The sequence below is a fragment of the Callorhinus ursinus genome, unplaced genomic scaffold (assembly GCF_003265705.2).
Source record: "Callorhinus ursinus isolate GAN/ISIS: 27379988/994484 unplaced genomic scaffold, GSC_fseal_2.0 scaffold6, whole genome shotgun sequence".
Lineage (NCBI taxonomy): Eukaryota > Metazoa > Chordata > Mammalia > Carnivora > Otariidae > Callorhinus > Callorhinus ursinus.
Genome location: NW_027397068.1, coordinates 21080164 through 21099711, shown reverse-complemented (window position 1 = coordinate 21099711; position 19548 = coordinate 21080164). Strand labels below are relative to the sequence as shown.

Below are 19548 nucleotides of genomic sequence, written 5' to 3'. Positions count from 1 at the left end.
TGGGTTGTGTTTTTTTATCCACTCTAACAGTCTCTGTCTTTTAATCATCTAGACCACTGACATTCAGAGTGTTTACTGTTACAGTTGGATTCATATCTACCATATTTGTTACTGTTTTCTGTTTGTTGCCCTCGTTCTTTTTAAAAAAAAAAGATTTTTATTTATTTGAGAGAGACAGAGAGAGCACAAGGGGGGGAAAGGGACAGAGGGAGAAGCAGACTCCCCACTGAGCATGACCTGAGCTGAAGGCAGATGCTTAACTGACTGAGCCACCAGGTGCCCCTTCTTTGTTCCCATTTTTGTCTTCCACTCTTTTCCTGCCTTTTGTGGTTTTAATTGAGCATTTATGTGATTTCACTTTCTCCTTTATTAGTATATCGGTTATACTTTTTCTTTTTTTAGTGATTGCCCCAGTTTACAATATACATTTACTACTATTCCAGTTCCATTTTCAATTAACATCATACTGCTTCACAGGTAGTGTGAATACTTTATAATAACACAATAATACTAATTCCCCCCTCCTCTTTCTTGTATCATTGTTGTCATTCATTTTACTTTATATAAGCATACACAGACACACACACACATACACTCACACAAGCATATATATGTAAGATATATACATAAACATACATAATCAAATACATTGTTGCTATTATTATCTTGAACAAAGTGTTAATCAGGTCAGTTAACAATAAGAAAAATAAAAGCTTTGGGACACCTGAGTGGCTCAATCTGTTAAGTGACTGCCTTCGGCTCAGGTCATGATCCTGGAGTCTGGGGATCGAGTCCCACATCAGGCTCCCTGCTTGGCGGGGAGTCTGCTTTTCCCTCTGACCCTCCCCATTCTCATTCTCTCTCGCTCTCTCTCTCATTCTCTCTCAAATAAATAAATAAAATCTTTTAAATAAAAAAAGAAAAGAAAAAGTAAAGCTTTATGTTATCTTCATTTCTTTCCTTTATTTAAATTGTTTCTGACCTATATGATTTTCCTTCACTCTAAAGAACTTCTTATAAAGTATCATGTAAGTCATGTCTACTGGCAACAAATTAACTCAGTTTTTATTTGAGAAAGTTTTTCTCTTTCACTTTTGAAGGGTAACTTTATAGGGTACAAAATTCTAGGTTGGTGAGTTTTTTCTGTCAGCACTTTAAATATTTCATTCCCCTCTCTTCTTGCTTGCATGGTTTTTGAGAAGTCACATATAGTTCTTATCTTTGTTCCTCTATAAGGTGTATTTTTCCTCTAGCTTCTTTCAGGACTTTTTCTTTATTTGGAATCAAAGTTTGAAGATGATATGCCTCAGTGTAGATTTTTTGGATTCATTATGCATGGTGTTCTCTGAGCTTCCTGGATCTGTGATTTGGTGTCTGACATCAGTTTGGGGAAATTCTCAGTCATTATTGTTTCACATATTTCTTCTGTTTCTTTCTTCTTGTTCTGGTATTCCCACTATGTGTATGTTATACCTTTCATAGTTGTTCATAGTCCTTGGATATTCTATTCTGGTTCTCTCAGTCTTTGTTCTCTTTGCTTTTTAGTTCTTGAAGATTCCATTGATAATGTCATTTAGCTCAGAAGTTCTTTTCTTAGCCATGCCCTGTCTACTAATAAGTCCATCAAAAGTGTTCTTCATGTCTGTTACAATGTTTTTTGTCTTTAACATTTCTTTTTGGTTCTTTCTAGCATTTTCACCTCACTTTACATTGCCCATCTGTTCTTTTTTTTAAGATTGTATTGATTTATTAGAGAGAGAGAGAGAGAGAGAGAGAGAGCACAAATGGAGGGAGGGGCAGAGGGACAAGCAAACTCCCTGCTAAGTGTGGAGCCTACCTCCGCGCTCTATCCCAGGACCCTGAGATCATGACCTGAGCTGAAGTTAGATGCTTAACCAACTGAACCACCCAGGCTCATCAGTTCTTAATGCTGTCTAGTTTATCCATTAGAGCCCTTAGCATATATTAGTTGATTAGCAACTAATTATAGTTGTTTTAAATTCCCAGTCTGGTAATTCCAATATCTCTGCCAGTCTGGTAATTCCATTATCTCTGCCATTCTGATGTTGGCTCTGCCTATTCAAATTGGGTAGGTTTTTGGGTTTTTTTTCATTTTGTGGCAGGGTTTTTTGTTTTTGTTTTTTTTACCTTTTGCTGTATCTTGTAATATTTTCTTGATACCCAGACATAATGTACTTTGTGTAAAAAAAAAAAAAAAACTGCTGTAAATAGGTCTTTAGTAATGTGCTAGTGAAGTGGGAAGAAATATGCTATAGTTCCATGATTAGGTCTCAGTCTTTTAGTGAGCCAGGCCTCGGGTCCGTGAACTTCACAGGTGTGAAGTGTTTCTCAGGTTTTTTCTCCCCTCATAGATAGGACAGGATGACTACAGTGGCTGAAGTTGGGTATTTCCCTTACCCCAGGTCATTTAAGCTCTAACAGTACCTTAGGTTAGGCTGTAGTTAACTAGTTTCTCCTGAGAGTAGGCCTTGTTAAGAACAGAATTCTCTGGCATATTTCAAACTGGAAACCCCCTGCTAGAACCTCCTGCTGGAAGCTCCAGCAAATTTTTCTCTGATATTTCCCATAGGAATCTGGCCAAGCTCCTGAAGGTAAATTTCACAATATTTTGGGGGTTCCCCTAAGACTGGCTCCTCCTGGAGTTTTTAACTCTGAGTTGTCCACACTGATCCTCCAGCAATTTAACAATTACAGCTCAGGTTTTCTTACTTCAGCACTGGTTCCCTTGGTGGTTTCTGCTCGTGAGTATCTGCTTCTGTTAGCCATGACTCCCTGTATTTGCCTATGTCTCCAATCTTGGGGGCAGCAGTTTGCCCCATGTCCTCTTCTCTTTTATGGATCCAAGAAGAGTTGTTGATCTTTCAATTTGTTCAGCTTTTTACTTGTTGTTAGGTTAGAATGGTGACTTCCACGCTCCTTACATGTGGAACTGGAAACTCTCAATTTCAAATCATTTTATTTTAATCTATTACGATAAATTTTAAGTTAATGATTCTTCTTTTCATCCTTTTACTTCACCAATCTTATCCTCAACCTCCCTGCCCCAGCCCTGCCATATTCCTTTCCCTCATCTTATAGATCTTAACTTAAATGTCATTGTTTCCAAGAAACTTTCCCTGACTCTCTAAAATAAGTAGGTCCCCAAACTGAATGTCCCTTCAGCACCCTGGACTTACCATATAATAACTTTCATTGTACTTTGTAGAACTTACTGTCCCTGAGGAACTCTCTTTCTGGTTCACTCCTGTGGCTCCAATGTTAAGTATATTGTGTGATGCCCAGCAGGTCCTCTGTTATTTTTGTTGATTGTATAAATAAGAAGAGCATTCATGCATTTCAGATATATTGTACATTACTAGCTTGCACTTACATATTAATAATAGTATTGAATAAAGCAAAGTTCTAAGGGGCATGATTGGTTACCTTATGGTTCTTCTAAACGATGTTTTAAATGTCAGTAGTTAAGCTAAGAAGTACATTAATTATTATACTTTTGATCCAACATTATTTTCTATATGTATATATATATATATATATATATATATATATGTGTGTGTGTGTGTTTTTTTTCCAGGATGCAGAAGAATACACAGATTTGCCAGTAAGACATAATGAAGATCATATGAATAGTGAACTGGCAAAATGTCTTCCCTTTGAATCTAATCCTCATTCATTTGATAGCCCTCACACCAAAGCACATCTCCTACTACAGGCACATCTCAGCAGAACCATGCTGCCCTGCCCAGATTATGACACTGACACCAAAACAGTCTTGGACCAAGCACTCAGAGTATGTCAGGTATGAAAGTCTAATACTTATATTTTATCCCATCATTTCTGCTTTCTTCCCCCTGTTCTAGGATAAAATATACTTTCATTTAAAATATTTTATCATATCATTGTTGAGAAAAATCTAATGAATCAAATCAAGAATTTTCAAAGTAAAAGGCAAATATAAATGCAATAAGATGACAATTTCAGTTATCCATTGGATGAAAATTGAAAGTAAAAGTAAATGCCAGGTACTTTTCCAGGTACTGAGCATACAGCAGTGAACAAGCAAAAGACTGACTGCTGTTATGGGCTTTCACTTGAGATGGAAAAGACATTTAAAAATATAAGTGAAGGGGTGATAACTGCTATTTTTTTTTAAGTAATAAAGTAGAATAAAGGAAATATAGAGAAAGATGGAAAGTGTTGTTTTTCACTACTTTAAATGTATTCAGGGACTGTCTTGCTTATAAGGTAACGTTAAAGAAAGGATTAAAAGAAAAGAGTGAGTGATAGGGTTATCCAAGTGAGTATACTCCAAAAACTACAAAAAGCTAGTGCCATATCTCTCATGTAGGAACTTACTTGGTATAGTCAAAGCAAAATAAAGGAGACCATTGTAAAGAAGGTGGAAAGGGTCACTAGAAGTGAAGTTAAAAAGCAGTGGGTATGGAGATTATTTTCTCAGAGAAAATGGGGTCAGGTCAAGGTAGGGAGTTTGTAAACCATTAAGGATTTTGGCTTTTACTCTGAGAGGGAAGCTGCTAGAGCAGTGGTTCACTAGTGGTTATGTTGGTTATTTTTATGAACATTTACCATGTTAATTAAAACTGAAAAATTCTCAAATATTTATTATGTTATTTAAAAATAATAAACCCATTATATGTTAATAGAAATAACATGATTTTTCAGGAAAAGTAACTATTTTCTAAAACAATAAAGAAAGTTAGTGAAAAGTATAGAATTTTTTTACATTTTTGCAAATATCTTTAATGTCTAGCTTATTAGAAGTCAGCTAGATTCATATATCTTCTTTTGCAATCAGTCTGTTACAATATGATGTTTTATGAAAAAAAGTATGAAGTCTATGAAGAAAAGTCAGCCTCACAGAGATACGTAGTTTGAAAGGGGAAGAGTATTTTTTTATAGCCTTTTCAGGTAATTGGGGATATTCTTTTTTGACACTACATGGAAACTTGACATGCGGTTTTTCTTGAAAGTTGCAATGTGGAATCTGAAACCCTATCAATGAACTTTTCATACCTTGAGTGCTTTAGGGCTAGGCATGAAATGATGGTGGCTGGACCAGGTTGGTATGTGTGAGATTGGTTAGAATTGGTTGGTTTCCTGTATTCTTTTTTTCAGAATTAACAGAATCTGCTGATGAATTGGAAAATGGTTTTTAGGGAAAGTGAGGAGCCAGAGAGGTTTCCAGGGCTTTTCTCCTGAGCAAATGGAGGAATGGAGGTGCATTTACTGAGAGATGATTGGGGAGAGAAGCAGTGTTGGTGAAGCCCTCCTAAGGGAGTGAGATTATGAGAGAGTTGATTTTCTACATTTTACCTTTTTTGGACATTTCTATAATAAAAAACAATTTTAAAAATTTCCCAAAAACTTAGGGTGTTTTTAAGGTAGAGTAAATAGGTCTGTGTACATGGAGGTACATTATAGTATCATTTACAAAATTAATGACTTGTAAATAACCTAAGTATCTTTCCAGTTACAGAATGCTGTACAATATTACAATTTCATTTGTGAATTCTACATGTATGTAAAATATCTGTAAAATATCTGCAAATATACCTAGAGAGAAGATGCAGAATAGTGTCCACCAAAAGCCATCTCTAGCAGGATTGTGGGTGGTTTTTAATTTCTCCTTTATGCTTTTCTGAAATGTTTAAATGTTTTAAAATTAGCTTCTAAAATTTTTATTATCATAAAAAAAATTATATCATTTAAAAGAATAGGAATATTTCATAAAATAGAATAAGTACAAACTTTCAGGAATTAGGGAAGTAAGGCTATAATAAACACAGATATTTTTTGACTTCCTTTTGTAAGCAGCACATGATTTACCTCTCTAGGAAGACATGTACACACATACCCCACATCTTCTTTATCTATTCAATTATGAGTGGACACTTGGGCTGCTTCCATGTCTTGGCTATTATAAATAATGCTGCTATAAACATAGGGGTACATGTATCCTTTGAATTAGTGTTTTTGTATTCTTTGGGTAAATAGTAGTGTGATTGCTAGATCATAAGGTAGTTCTATTTTTAACATTTTGAGTGACCTCCATACTGTTTTCCACAATGGCTCCACCGGTTTACATTCCCACATCAATGGCGCAAGAAGGTTACTTTTTCTCCACAACTTCACCAACACCTGTTGTTTCTTGTGTTGTTGATTTTAGCCATTCTAACAAGTGCAAGGTGATACTGCATTATAGTTTTAATTTGAATTTCCCCGATGATAAGTGATGATGAGCATCTTTTCATGTGTTTGTTGGCCGTCTGTATGTTTTCTTTGAAAAAATATCTGTTCCTGTCTCCTTGCCCATTTTTAATTGAATTATTTGTTTTGCAGGTATTGATTTATACAAGTTCTTTATATATTTTGGATACTAATCCTTTATCAGATATGTCACTTGCAAATATCTTCTCCCATTCTGTAGAGTGCCTCTTAGATTTATTGATTGATTCCTTCACTGTACAGAAGCTTTTTATTTTGAAGTAGTCCTGATAGTTTATTTTTGCTTTTGTTTTCCTTGTCTTAGGGAACCTATCTAGAAAAAAGTTACTATGGTTGATGTCAGAGAAGTTACTGCCTGTGCTCTCCTCTAGGATTTTTATGGTTCCAGATTTTACATTTAAGTCTTTAATCCTTTTTGAATTTATTTGTGTGTATGGTATAAGAAAGTGGTCAAGTTTCATTCCTTTGCATATTGCTCTCAATGTTTCCCAACTCCATTTGTTGAAGTTACTGTCTTTTGCCCATTGGAAATTCTTTCGTTTTTTGAAGAAACCCACACTGCATTTAGTAGTCATTTATCTTAGTCTCCTTGACTTTCATGATCTTGGCACTTTTGGAAAAATACTGACCAGTTATTTTATAGAACTGTCCCTCAATTTGGGTTTGCCTAATGTTTCCTCATAATTGGATGGAATATATATATATACATATATATATATATATATATATATTCACTGTAGTTACACTACTCCACTGTAGTTACTTCTTTGCCTTTTGAAATTAATATGTATTTTGTGGGGAGATGCTTTGAGATTTGAGATTATGCAAATATCCTGTTTCTTTCATACTTTGCCACATTATTTTCAGCATCCATTGGTGAATTTTGCCTGAAGCAATTATTACTATTCTGATTCTCTATTTCCATTTTCCCTGGAATTCTACTGGAAGGAAGAACTTGTTCTCTATTTACTTACATTTTATTCACTTATTTATTTATATAAGTATAGACTCATGAGATTTTGTTTTATTCTATTGGGTAAAATCCATTGCTATCATTATTTATTTTGCTGCACAGATTGTCTCAGCATCAACCACTGGGGCCTCTCACACTGGTTCCTGTATCCCTTTGACATGTACACATTATTATTTTAACATCACCTTGCAGTCTTCCATCTTGTATCTCTCCCTGCGCTAGCACTGGAATCAGCCATGTTTCCAAAGAGCTCTGGTTCTTTTTATTAGAGAATAGTTTAGAGACTAAAATCTGGAGGCTTGTTGACTCCAGCACTACCTGGGTATCTTTGCCTCTAGACCTACCCACTGGGACAAAGCTAGGAAATATAAGTATGCAGACAGACATCTCTATCCATTTGCATATCTACTTATCTCTGTGTATATGTATATATGTGTGTGAAAACATTTGTATTTACAAAACCATGAGTTCATTTCTAATACCTCTAATTCCAATCCAGTACCAAAAGATTCATTTCACTCTTCTTTTTAAATTTATAAGTCCTTTCTCCACCTGTGAAAAACCTGGCTCTTATTATTCAAAACATATTTACTATTTCCTCAATCCTAGCATACTCCTGATGTTATTTTAGAATTACTAACCCTTTTTCCTACAAAAACCAAGTTTACTAGCTAGAGTACAATAGTTGTGTTTTGTTCTTTTTTTGTCCGTGGAAGCTCAACAGCTCTTTTTCTTTGTACATTTATACATACACATACTTCCTCTCTCATTTTTTTCTTTTGTAGATTTTTATCATGTTTTATACACTTTTTAACCTAATTATTTATAACATTATTCTTTAACACTAAATGTTCTTCTCAACATAATTTCTAGTGGCTGCACTATATTCCTTCATGTGAAGGTCATAGTTTATGTAATGACACCCCTATAGTCATTGTGGTGGAATTTTCTTTATTATAAATTATTAGTTATGATCAACTTAAATGTTGAGTTGGCTTTTCAGATTTTAGATTTATCCTGAATCCTCTCATTCCTGCAATTTGTAAGATTGTGATAAAAGTCAGCAAGCCAGGAAGAGAAAAGAATATTAGGGTTGCCATTGGAGATTTTGGGGAGAAAATCAAGAGTTGGTAAAATTTTCTGTGGCTGATTGACAATTTTATTATTGTACCCTATTTTTCTCATTTGATAACGTGGATATTGTTGGCCTTAAAAAGTATTGGTTCAAGCAGTTTTCCAAGCTGTAGCCCTGCTGGCTCATTGAAAATTATACTACTACCCTCGTGGGACATGAGCCTGACCTTGGGTCTATGTGTGGGACTCAGTGCCACCAGCTCTTACCATAAATCCAGTTCTGCTCTTGTTTTAGTATAGGGTGCTAGGCAAGTCACTTAACCCCTCAAGTCTGAGTAAAAATAACACCTTACAAGAATAGGGCATTAGTTAATGTTTATAAATTAAACAATGATTTGAGGACTCAAGGAAATAGGTCTATTTTAGTATTCTCATTCTTAGTAGTTCTTTTCTTTCCTTGCTTTATCATAGTCATTTACTCTAAATCTTTGTTATGCTCTTTATTTTATAGAAACATACCTTTTATGTCATTTAGATTATGAAAACTCTGTAGTCTTGACTACCCATGTCCTAGGGGATCTTTCACAAAAGAAAAACATTAGTTGCGTAGTCCTACTTCCCTGCTTGAAGTCAGAATGTACCAAACAGCCTGCCCTCCCTACTTGTACCTATTTGAAATGATAGATCTAGATCATTTGAGTCATTTTTTTGGTTTCGGGTACTTCTGTAATGGTTCCTTTTAACATGTTACTATTACTAGTATTTCCATTTCCATCCTGCTGAACAAAAATAAAAGTAAAAACTACTGTGCATATCTGTTTTAAAAATCTGCTTAAAGTGTTCTAATTTATAAATTGAGTAATCACAGAATTGATTATTCTTGCCATTCACCTTTGAAATCCTCTTCTTGATCCCTGTTAACTATAATATATGTTTGTAAAATGTTGTAAGTGAAATGACATACTTTCTGTGCTGGATGTACCAAAGGAAAACTTTATGTTTTTTAGCTTTTATGAGAAGGTTACAAATAAGAAGTATCAAAAATTAAACTGACTTGCTGAAATTTTCCAAATTTTCCAAATTTGACAGCAAAGCCAGAACCACTGGTGTCTGGTGTTTTGATTAGCTCTCTGCTGCTTTTTTATCAAGAGACAAAGAAATTGTTGCTCAGAGAAGTTAAATAACTTTTTAAAGGTGGTTTGTCAAGGCAGTCCATACTGAAACCAGTGGAAATAGCAGGATTTTAAATCCTGATCTTTTCTAAGAAGTGCTGTAAGTTTTTACATTAAAATCATCTTCCTTTTTACTTAAAAATAAAATCTTTAAAATCATCTTCATTTAAATGAAAACTGTCTAAATAGAATATTGAGCCAAATAGTATAAGGGTACAGGTTTATATCTTAGCCACTCCCACTCCCTCCTATTTGGTATTTACAGCAAAACTTCCCAGTAATTGAATGCTTTCAGGTGTTTCATGGAAAAAGGGAAACCAGGGCTGGAGGAGCTGACTCTGAACTGAGAACCAGAGGGCTGTGTACTTCGAAGTACAATTCTGCATTCAGGTTGCTGGGCTATTTAGGAAAGTTTCTTTCAGACGTGGTAGAAAATAGATTGACCTGTCAGCTAATGCTGCTGCAGCCTAAATTTAATAGATCAAAATATCTGTGTGTATTTTAATATTAAGTTTAAAAGACTTTAGCATCAGTGCCTTTAAAGACTATAAGATGATTCTATTATCCTATGAAAGAAGAACATACACAGAAATGTGACTATAGGTTGATTAGAAAGGTATCTGGAGACCTTTGCTTCCAAATTTAAATTGGAGTTAATGTATATAAATACCAAATTTGACCAGAATTATTTGGAGAATTGTGCACTATCCCTGCTCTCCACACCAAAAAATCACTGTATAATGATGGCCCATAAGACAGACCATCATTAACAATGATAGTGCTGAACAGTTTTTGAGAACTTTTCTTTGTACCAGGCTCTGTTCTACTTGCTTTACATTGCATTTGTTATAATAATCTAATGAAGTAATACAATTTTCCTCATTTTACAGATGAACACTAAGTAATTTTCCCAAAATCACATCAAAAAAGAAAAACAGTTTCAGCATAGGTCGGTATATGTAATAAAGGTATATCTCACCTGATTCCCTTTGTCCTATAAGGATGGATTTAAAAATTGTACTCATGTCTAGTAAGAATTTGTTTTAAAATATGAGAATTTCATAGGAATTTCTACTTTTTAAAACCAAGAATTCCCACTAGACTATGAATAATATTTGTAATTCATCACTCCCTGTTCATGTATACTCAAATCACCTCCACTTATTTACTCTAGTTCCCTTCAACAATCTACAGTTACTTTAACCAGTTTCTAAGAGCAACTTGTTAATATTGTTGATGTTTGTAATTGCTTTATTATATCACTCTACAGTGTCCAGTAGATAGCCTGTTTGCCTTTTTTATATCAACTGCTTATGTTCTTTCTCAAGGTTTTTATATTATTCTAGAAATACCAATGAATTAACCATTTACTTCCCCACATTCTCCCCTGAAACTACAAAAATTGGAAATAATGGAAGAAAGATCAGATTATTGATACAACTGTCAAGGGAAAGAGAAATGCCATCATAATTATAAAATAACCCTGTAATGTAGTATATGCATACTAGAACAACCTATGCATAGATATACTATTAAAACACACATACGCACATTTTATGTTTCTATTTCATTCTTCAAAGTTGACCTACACTCCTTAGGTTAGGTTCTTGGCTTCTTTCACTGGTTAATCACCACCAGCTAATGGGGCTCCCCCTGAAAGCAGCCTTTGTCCATCACACCAGTTCTTTTTGAAAAATTTCAAACTTCTAGCAGCGACAATCAGCGATTCCTTTCCCCAAGCTATAGAGCTACCAACACCCCAAAAGATAGCAGACATCTCTTTACTATTGAGGAAAACTGTAAAGTTCTATATTCTGTATATTCTGTATACCAAGCAAGGCACATGTTTATATAGATTGAATTCATGTTCCATTGTCCTAGTGGAAGTAGGCAAAGGTAAGCCAGGGGACCTGCTTTGATAATATTCTAGGTGATTCAGTGCCTAAAAGCTATGTTCTGGCAGGTAAGTTTCCATTGTTTTATAGATTCTTGCATCTAACTTAAATATAGGAGCTGCCATTTTGCATTATTTTCTTTAATGCCCAGGTCTTTTGGAACTACTGTTTTCAGCCTTTCTTCCCTTGCATACAGGAGATAATATGTAGCTCATATGCCACTCAAATTAATGTTAACATGCTTTTGTTCTTTTCGGTCTTTTTAGTACCAAGGCAGGGAGAATTTTTTTCTTAATCATGATATAATTGACATACAGTATTATATTAGTTGCAGATGTACAAAACAGTGATTTGACATTTGTATACATTGCAAAATGATCACCACAATAGTCTAGTTACCATCTAACGTGTTCTAATAGGGCTTTATCAATTGTCATAAATGGTGCTAGTCAAAAATAAAGGGGAGGAAATGTATGAATTGAATAGGTGTTTATACTTTTTTCCAGTCAGAGAACCTTCTTAATTTTGCAAAAACAAACCTCTAAAAGTTTATTGGTGAAACTCTTGTTTAGCCCAAACTTCAAAACAATAATTTGACATCTTTGTAAACCATTTCTGATAAACTTAAAGTGCATTCATTACATTTCAGATAATCAGTATTATATTTTTTCTGTAACCCACAGCTACTCTGAAAACATACTGCATTTTCAATCTATTTTTAAGAGATTTGAATCAATAAATTTAAGATATATATGTATGCACGTGTTTGAGTCTGAGAACAGGAAAGAATAGGATAAGGGAAAAGGTGATGTAATGATAAGAATATTTTTTGTTGACTTAATTCTTTTAACTGAGAAATACTATGACTATGGCTGGGTCTATATTTCCATTAACAAATGATTTCTATTTGTAGTAGATTAAAAAGCATAGAAATATTTGATGATGCCAGCAGATAAAACTGCCATGGAGCAAGACTAATGTAACCTTTGAGGAGTATTTACCTATGGGTGCAGTAAGCACATGCTCAGTTGCTTTTCAATGTATTGAACGTCAGTGTCAATTAAGTGAACAAGTTTTAGAATCATAGAGTCAAATACAGTTAGCAGAGAAAGTAGGCCAGGTATTGCTAAGCTTAAGAAAAGAAGTACTTGGTCAAATCCTTAATCCAATACTTGTAAGAAATGTTTTCATATAGCAAATGGCAGATAAAATCTACTGTATATTCTTAGAATCCTTTCATACTTTTAAATGCTTATAATTAGACCAAATGAAAAGATTATCTTTAAGTGGACAGTACAGCACATTAGACTTCAGAAAGCTGCTTCAGATCATTTGGAGAAAAAGATGGGTGGATTATAAGTAAATAATTTCTAGACTTTCAAAATTGGATTATACATATTTAGCAATCTATAATCTAAAGAAGTTAAAAAAATAGTTAATTGCTGCAACTCAAGTGTTTGAAGGATCCTAAAATGAAAATTACACTATCGTGTTTTAAACATATCTGTTTTATGGATATGTTTCAAGGAATATTAATCCCATGAGCATATTATTTGGAGGATTTTGCATCATCCAAAGTAAGCTGGAACCGTATCAATAACTATAATGTCACTGACAAGGCAACTTGGACATAATTCTTGGCATATAGAACATTTCAGTATATCATGGTGAATGGAATGAATAAATATTTCACTTTTTCCTTTCTAGTTCTTTATTAGGAGAAGATTGAAAAGGGACATTTATTATGTGTGGATTCTCACAATGTTTTTGAGATTATCTGCCAAATCTGTATTGTCTACCAACAAATATAGTCTGTTCATTGTAAACATTAGTGTGACCTTATCAAATTCATAGAGACAGGAAAGTCTAATTCAGGCTGCTTTCCTGGCAAGACTACCAGGAGCTCAGATCTTGCCATGGAAGCCTGATGAAGTTTTATTATTGGATGACTATTTAAAAGCAAATAATTCTGAAGGAACTTCATCCTGAATGATTATTCTTCCAAATGCAAAGATCCACACTATGGTGCAAAATTACCATCCAGTTGAATCACTCTATTGTACATCTGAAACTAATATAACACCACATGTTAACCATACTGAAATTAAAATAAAAACTTAGTAAAAATAGAATCATTATCCAGTTAGTAGTTATTTTTGCATGTATCAAAGGTATATTTTAATTCCTCAGTAGGACACGGGAAACAATACTCGAAACAAGGTACCATTCCCCCCCCCCACCTCCAAGAAGCAACACAGAGCTAATGCATGTAGCATTTCCAAAACTAACACAAATGTGTGGATTTTGTGGTATTAAACAACTTTACTTATTCTTGTGGATTTATAGGCAATCTCCCTTCAAGGACTATAATATAATTTGGAAGGCTATTTCCCCTGGGTGACTCTACCTGAAAGCTTTTGTATAACAATTTGGTGATGGTTTATTGATGATGTGATGCTATTATGAAGGATCCTTCTACCCCCAGCTCCTCTCCTCATACCCACATAACAACCCTTTTCCCGGTTGGGGCTATAGGAAATGAGTAATGCTTAACCCATTTGTGTGATCAACTCACTTAAGCAGCTACTGTGAAATGTTAATCACAACTTTAATTTGTACTGCATTAGCATTTTGATTAACTTGTAGGCTTGCTAGCACACTTGAAGCGCTTTTACTCATAGTTACAGCTCGGAAATGACTTTTTGATTAATTAAGTTTGTTAGACAGCAGCTGAGCTTCCTGAATGCTAACCTTCTGGGGGTAAAAGTTCAGGAGAAAGTTACAGTGAACAACTGTTGCTATTGAAAAAGAGTCTTATAAATGTACTTATAGCATTTTAATTATTGACAAACTACTGTGTCATTACTTGCAACTGACCTGAGCCTTTAAAGGAGTATGCCTTTCTGTCAAGAAAGCTTTTTTTTTTTTCAGGTTTTCCCATCATTGTAAAACTTCTGGGAGCCCTTGATCTACATAGTGCATTTTCTTTTTTTTTTTTTTAAGATTTTATTTATTTTTTGACAGAGAGACCACAAGCAGGGGGAGTGGGAGAGGGAGAAGCAGGCTTCCCACTGAGCAGGGAGCCTGATGCGGGGCTCAATCCCGGGACCCTGGGACCATGACCTGAGCCGAAGGCAGAAGCTTAACAACTGAGCCACCCAGGCGCCCCCCATAGTGCATTTTCTAGCAGATGTCTAACAACTAATATTTTAACAAGCTGCTTCGGATGAATTTCCATAGTTTTTTTTAATAAAATTTATATTTTAGAACAGTCTTAGGTTTACAGAAAAGTTGCAAAGATAGTTCAGAGAGGGCTTACTCATCCCACACCTGGTTTTCCTGTATTATTAGCATCTTACATTAATAAAGTACATTTGTCACAATTAATGAACCAATATTGATACATTATTATTAACAAAAGTCCATACTTAGAATTCTTTAGTGTACTTAATGTCCTTTTCCTTTTCTAGGATCCCATTCAAGATACCACATCACATTAGTTGTCATGTCCTTAGACACCTCTTGGCTGTGAGTTTCACAGATTTCATTGTTTCTGATGATCTTCCCATAGTATTTTGCATTCTCATGACATTCCATAAGTAGTCACTTGACTTCTCTAAATTAATGAAAATCTTTTTCTCTCACACTAGACTAAATAAATCTTAAACTCTGTCAGTGTATCATCTTTACGCCATCTAATTTGAACAGAAGTAGCAACATTATCTAGCCATTTCAGCCTTTGTCATGATCTTATTTTCATGTGGTTGTTGCAATCCCTACACCACCAATAGATACACAAGGATGACTAGCAGGTGATGTGAGGAAAAAGAGAAAAAGTTCCTTAAAGAGAGGAAAGGATAAAGGGAGGAAGGGGAGAGGGAATAAGAAAACTCCCAGAAGTTTTACAATGATGGGAAAACCTGCGGGTAGAGGAGCTGGCACCTCATCTGTCCCGTGCCAAGCCACAGAGCCTTGATGACACTGAGGACTAATTCACAGACTTTTCAAACTAAATTTAGAAATTTTTAAAAAATGGGCCTTAGAGCTTCTTTGTATTATCTGCTTCTTAATACCTCTTGATGTATATCAAATGATAGTTTTTCTTTTGGTGGTCAGCAGTTCTGTTTCCTTCTAACGCAGTTGACTTTAATTCAGGCACAGTACTCAAAGTTCTTATATACCCTTGAATTGTTTAAATCCAGAATTCAGTTGGATTCCAAAAGATATGTAATGCCTGCCTATCAAATATTAAGATGTACTTATAACCAAATGATGGATTCAAATTTATTTAAAAATTTTAAAGTTTTTGAGAATTGTATTGATAAAATTCTTACAGAGACAGTAATTGATTAAACACCTAATTATTTTGTCTGGAATTTGTATTTTTCCGTTATGTAGGGGGAAAAGGTTAGATGTAAACCGCTTTAAATCCTTCTTGAAATAAGTAAGACAGGGTAGGGGCGCCTGGCTGGCTCAGTCGGTAGAGCACGTGACTCCGAATCTCACCGTCGTGAGTTCAAACCCTACATTGGGTGTGGAGCCTACTTAAAATAAAAATAAATAAATAAATAAAAATTTAATTTAATTTAATTTAAAAAAACAGGCCAAGGTCAATGTAAGTCATTCAAAGGTAATGGAATATTGTGTAATGAACACAGGCAATTGATTGGAAAACCAAGATCAAGTCTTAATTTCACTTGTGACTGGTGTGATTACATACCACTGAACACCTGTGAGCTTCCGTTTCTCCATCTGTGAGAGGACGGCACTAATGCCTGCCTCATACTTCGTATTGTTATGGATTAAAGGTGAGCTATTTACGAAAGTGTATTATAGTCTGTGCACTATTATACATATATTTTACTCACACCATATATGCATACTGTCTGTATAGCTTGACTTTATATAATTCACTGTTTGGGACTTTTAATATTTGAATGAAATTTTATTTGCCATAACATTTACAGAGATATGTTGTCAAGCTTGCATTTTTAAGTATAGTCTACAGTCGCAGAAGACAAGAAAATAGCTCTAGATTTGATAAATCTTTCCTTTGCAGAAGTAGTAATGCCTCCATGAAAATGTGGTTGAATTTAAATGCTAAGACCAAGCCTGATATGCTTAGGGAATTCTTGAAATTGATTCAAAATAAATGTCCAGGACATGAGTTGGATTCAAGTCACAGAGCATGCCTTTGGCTCCAGGACTCCTAGAGCCTAAAAAATTTTTCCAGAAAGCATCCATTTTCTAAACGCTAATCTTTTTATTATTTTAGGAGTGAGGGGTGGGGTTGATTTTTGTAGTTCGTGGTGGTTGTTGTTTTACGTTGGCATAAAGCCAGGTACTTCAGAAGTTCTTGAGTTCTTACTTGGACTTCTCACCTGGCTTCCTAGTGACATCTCAGTTAAAATGTGTTAAAAACCAAGCTCATCACCTGCTCTCCTATAAACAAATGACAGCTCCACAGTTTCTATTAATTATGATAAGGTTTTAATTGTAGCATAATATTATAAATGAATACAGTGCTAGAAATTATATTTCCATTTTGTCACAACTGGAAATGGCAAAGAAGTCTCAATCATCAATCAATTGAAGTTCATGCCCACTTAGTAGGAGAAAGTTTCATACACAGAGTCAGTGCCCATCCATTTTTCCCAATACTTAGAATCATCCTAGTTTTGCCCTGTAAGTAGCATGCCAAGTAGAAAGTGGATGTGAGGTAAAGAAGAATTAAGCATTAGCCTAATGTTAATGCTAAGCCGGTAAAGAATGTCCAGAGTTCTATCTCCTCAGTGTACTAAAAACCAACTTTGTTGTTGAGCATTAGATCTCTGTAAGGGACTGTGAAGTGAGTTGGGGAACTGAGCCATGATCTCCAGCTGCTACCAAAGTCAGCCCCACTCTGGGGAGGAGCAGATGCTTATTAGCCTTTATCTCTGAGGAAGACTGCTCTAAAAGACATGAGACACATGGAATCCATCCTAGGCTCAGTCATGCAAAGGTATGTCAGTACAGGCTATTAGGACCCTCAAGTCCATTTACCTGGACCATCCCCTGGCATTAGCTTCTTTAGATATGTACCTCTGAAAGGTAACACTGGCCTGCCCACTCACATTGAGATCCAAGCCCACATCCTCCAGTTTGGTCCGAACCACAGGGACAGCCATTAGCCTTTTCCCCTGGCTCTTTTATATTTGGACACCCCTCCTGAGGAACTGTTTTGCCCATTCCATGCACCTGCTCTTGACCTTGCATGCCCTGCCCTTCAAAGCTCTGTACTACTAAGTGCAGAAATCAACCCCAAAAGGCCCAAAGGAAATCCCTGTTAAAAAGAATAGACTATTTTAGGGTGTCCTTTTCATCATATCGTAGAAAAACTTCAGAAATAGGCATTTATTTGTTAAGATATACTGTGTTCCAGGTAGTACATTGTCCCCTCATAGCATCCCTATAAGGAGGTTTAATACCCCTTCTATAAATGAGAAGTCTAGCAGAGTAGGATTAAGAGTTTCCCCCGATTCACATAGTAAGTGGGACAAAACTAGGACTCAAATCTATGTCTGTTTGACACTAAAAGCTTGGAATTTTTTTCTTCGGCAAGTGTGCAGTAACTTAGGATGTTGTTATCTTCGTTGTAATTGGATTTTTACCAATATTCCTCAGAAAACAAATATTTCTTGAGGGCACTGGGCTAGAGTTAACAGAATACTTCAGATTCTTGTCATCAAAAAATCTATAGTTTAGAAGGCACATGTGTAAACAGAGAATGACAATAGGATAATGGTGGCCTGTGTCAAGAGCAGCAGACTCACAGGAAAAGAAAGAAATGTCTACAGTCCATATGGAAGAATCAGGGAGCCTTCACAGTAAGAAGTAGCATTTGAGCTAGACATGAAGGATGGATGGGAATTTCCGAGGTAAACAGGTAAAGCAGAATTTGCAAAAAGAGAACATAAGGAGCAAGGGCAAATGTGGAGAAATGGCAGTAATTTAGTGTTGCTATATTAGGAGTACAGGGAGGAAGGGGCCAGAGTAAAAAGCTAGGACCAGCTAGATCACAGACCAAAACTGTCATGCAGAGAACTGCTAGCTTTGTCCTCTACACGGTGCAAAGCCATTGAAGAAATTTGAGCAGACAAATGACATGATCCGTGTCACCTCTCTGATAATTTACTTTGGTAACCATATAAAATATGGATTGAAGAAAAATCAGGTGAGAATGAAAATAAAGGTTAGTTGTATTATTCCAGGTGAGAGTTGATGAACGTCTGCATTAAGACAGTGATGAGGGGAGTGGGGGTGTGGAGCAGAGAAAACAGACCCGATGAGGGAGTGATTGAGCAGAGAGCAACATTTCATTCACCGCATTTGGGTAGTTGCAAAACCTTTTTTCCTCCCAGATTCTTGGTCTCTCTACCTGCTTTTCTCTAAATTAAAACAAGACAAATAATAGTTTTCAATTCATGACATGGCTTTTCATTTACTTCATGTAAGCAATCACTTTGCATGATTTTTTACATTTTCACATCTGGATCATACAATGAAAAATTGTGGGGAGCGTTCATAAATTTTATGAAATCTTTCAACTTCATCATGAAAACTTCAAAGTTAAAAACATATGGTCCATCTATCCCACTCTTCTTGTATGTGAGCTTTTGGTCTGGAATTTATTTCCAGTCAAGTTATAATGTAAAATCACAAGTAAAATCGCCATAGTTACCCCACATTACAACTTCTAACACCATCATGATACCGCGTTAGATATGATTATTCATTTCTTTTTTCTTTTCTCTTGCCTTACAGAACTCAAGAGTTGTGACTTATGAACTAATGCTTTTTTTTTATCATGATCTTTTTGTCTCATATACTTCAAAGAAAGGCAAAGCATTTTAATCAGCTCTACAGAGAAATGGGAAGAATGGAAGTGGATTTTCCCTAGATTGATAAACATGTACATTCATACATGTATACACATTGATATGCACACATATAAATATATCTATTATTCCAGTATGAGGCTTTATCATATATGGTAGACTCATGAGTGCTAAAACCCAGTTTGACCATGTTATCACATTAATCATGATAGCCAGAAATGTTGATCCATTTCCCTCTAATGTATATAAAAAGACAACAGATTGGTTGGGCCAGATGTTTTTTAAACAAT

General features: G+C 35.2%; 1 protein-coding gene across 4 annotated transcripts in view; it reads left to right on the top strand.

Annotated features, from left to right (window-relative positions):
* The window catches only part of ASCC3 (activating signal cointegrator 1 complex subunit 3), a 332162-nt gene that overhangs the window by 301768 nt on the left and 10846 nt on the right, over positions 1–19548 (top strand). For all 4 annotated transcript variants that reach the window (XM_073893705.1, XM_025863078.2, XM_073893703.1 and 1 more), the window contains one exon: positions 3596–3820. In XM_073893705.1, coding sequence (XP_073749806.1) covers positions 3596–3820 — 225 coding nt within the window. The remainder of the gene's footprint in view (positions 1–3595; positions 3821–19548) is intronic.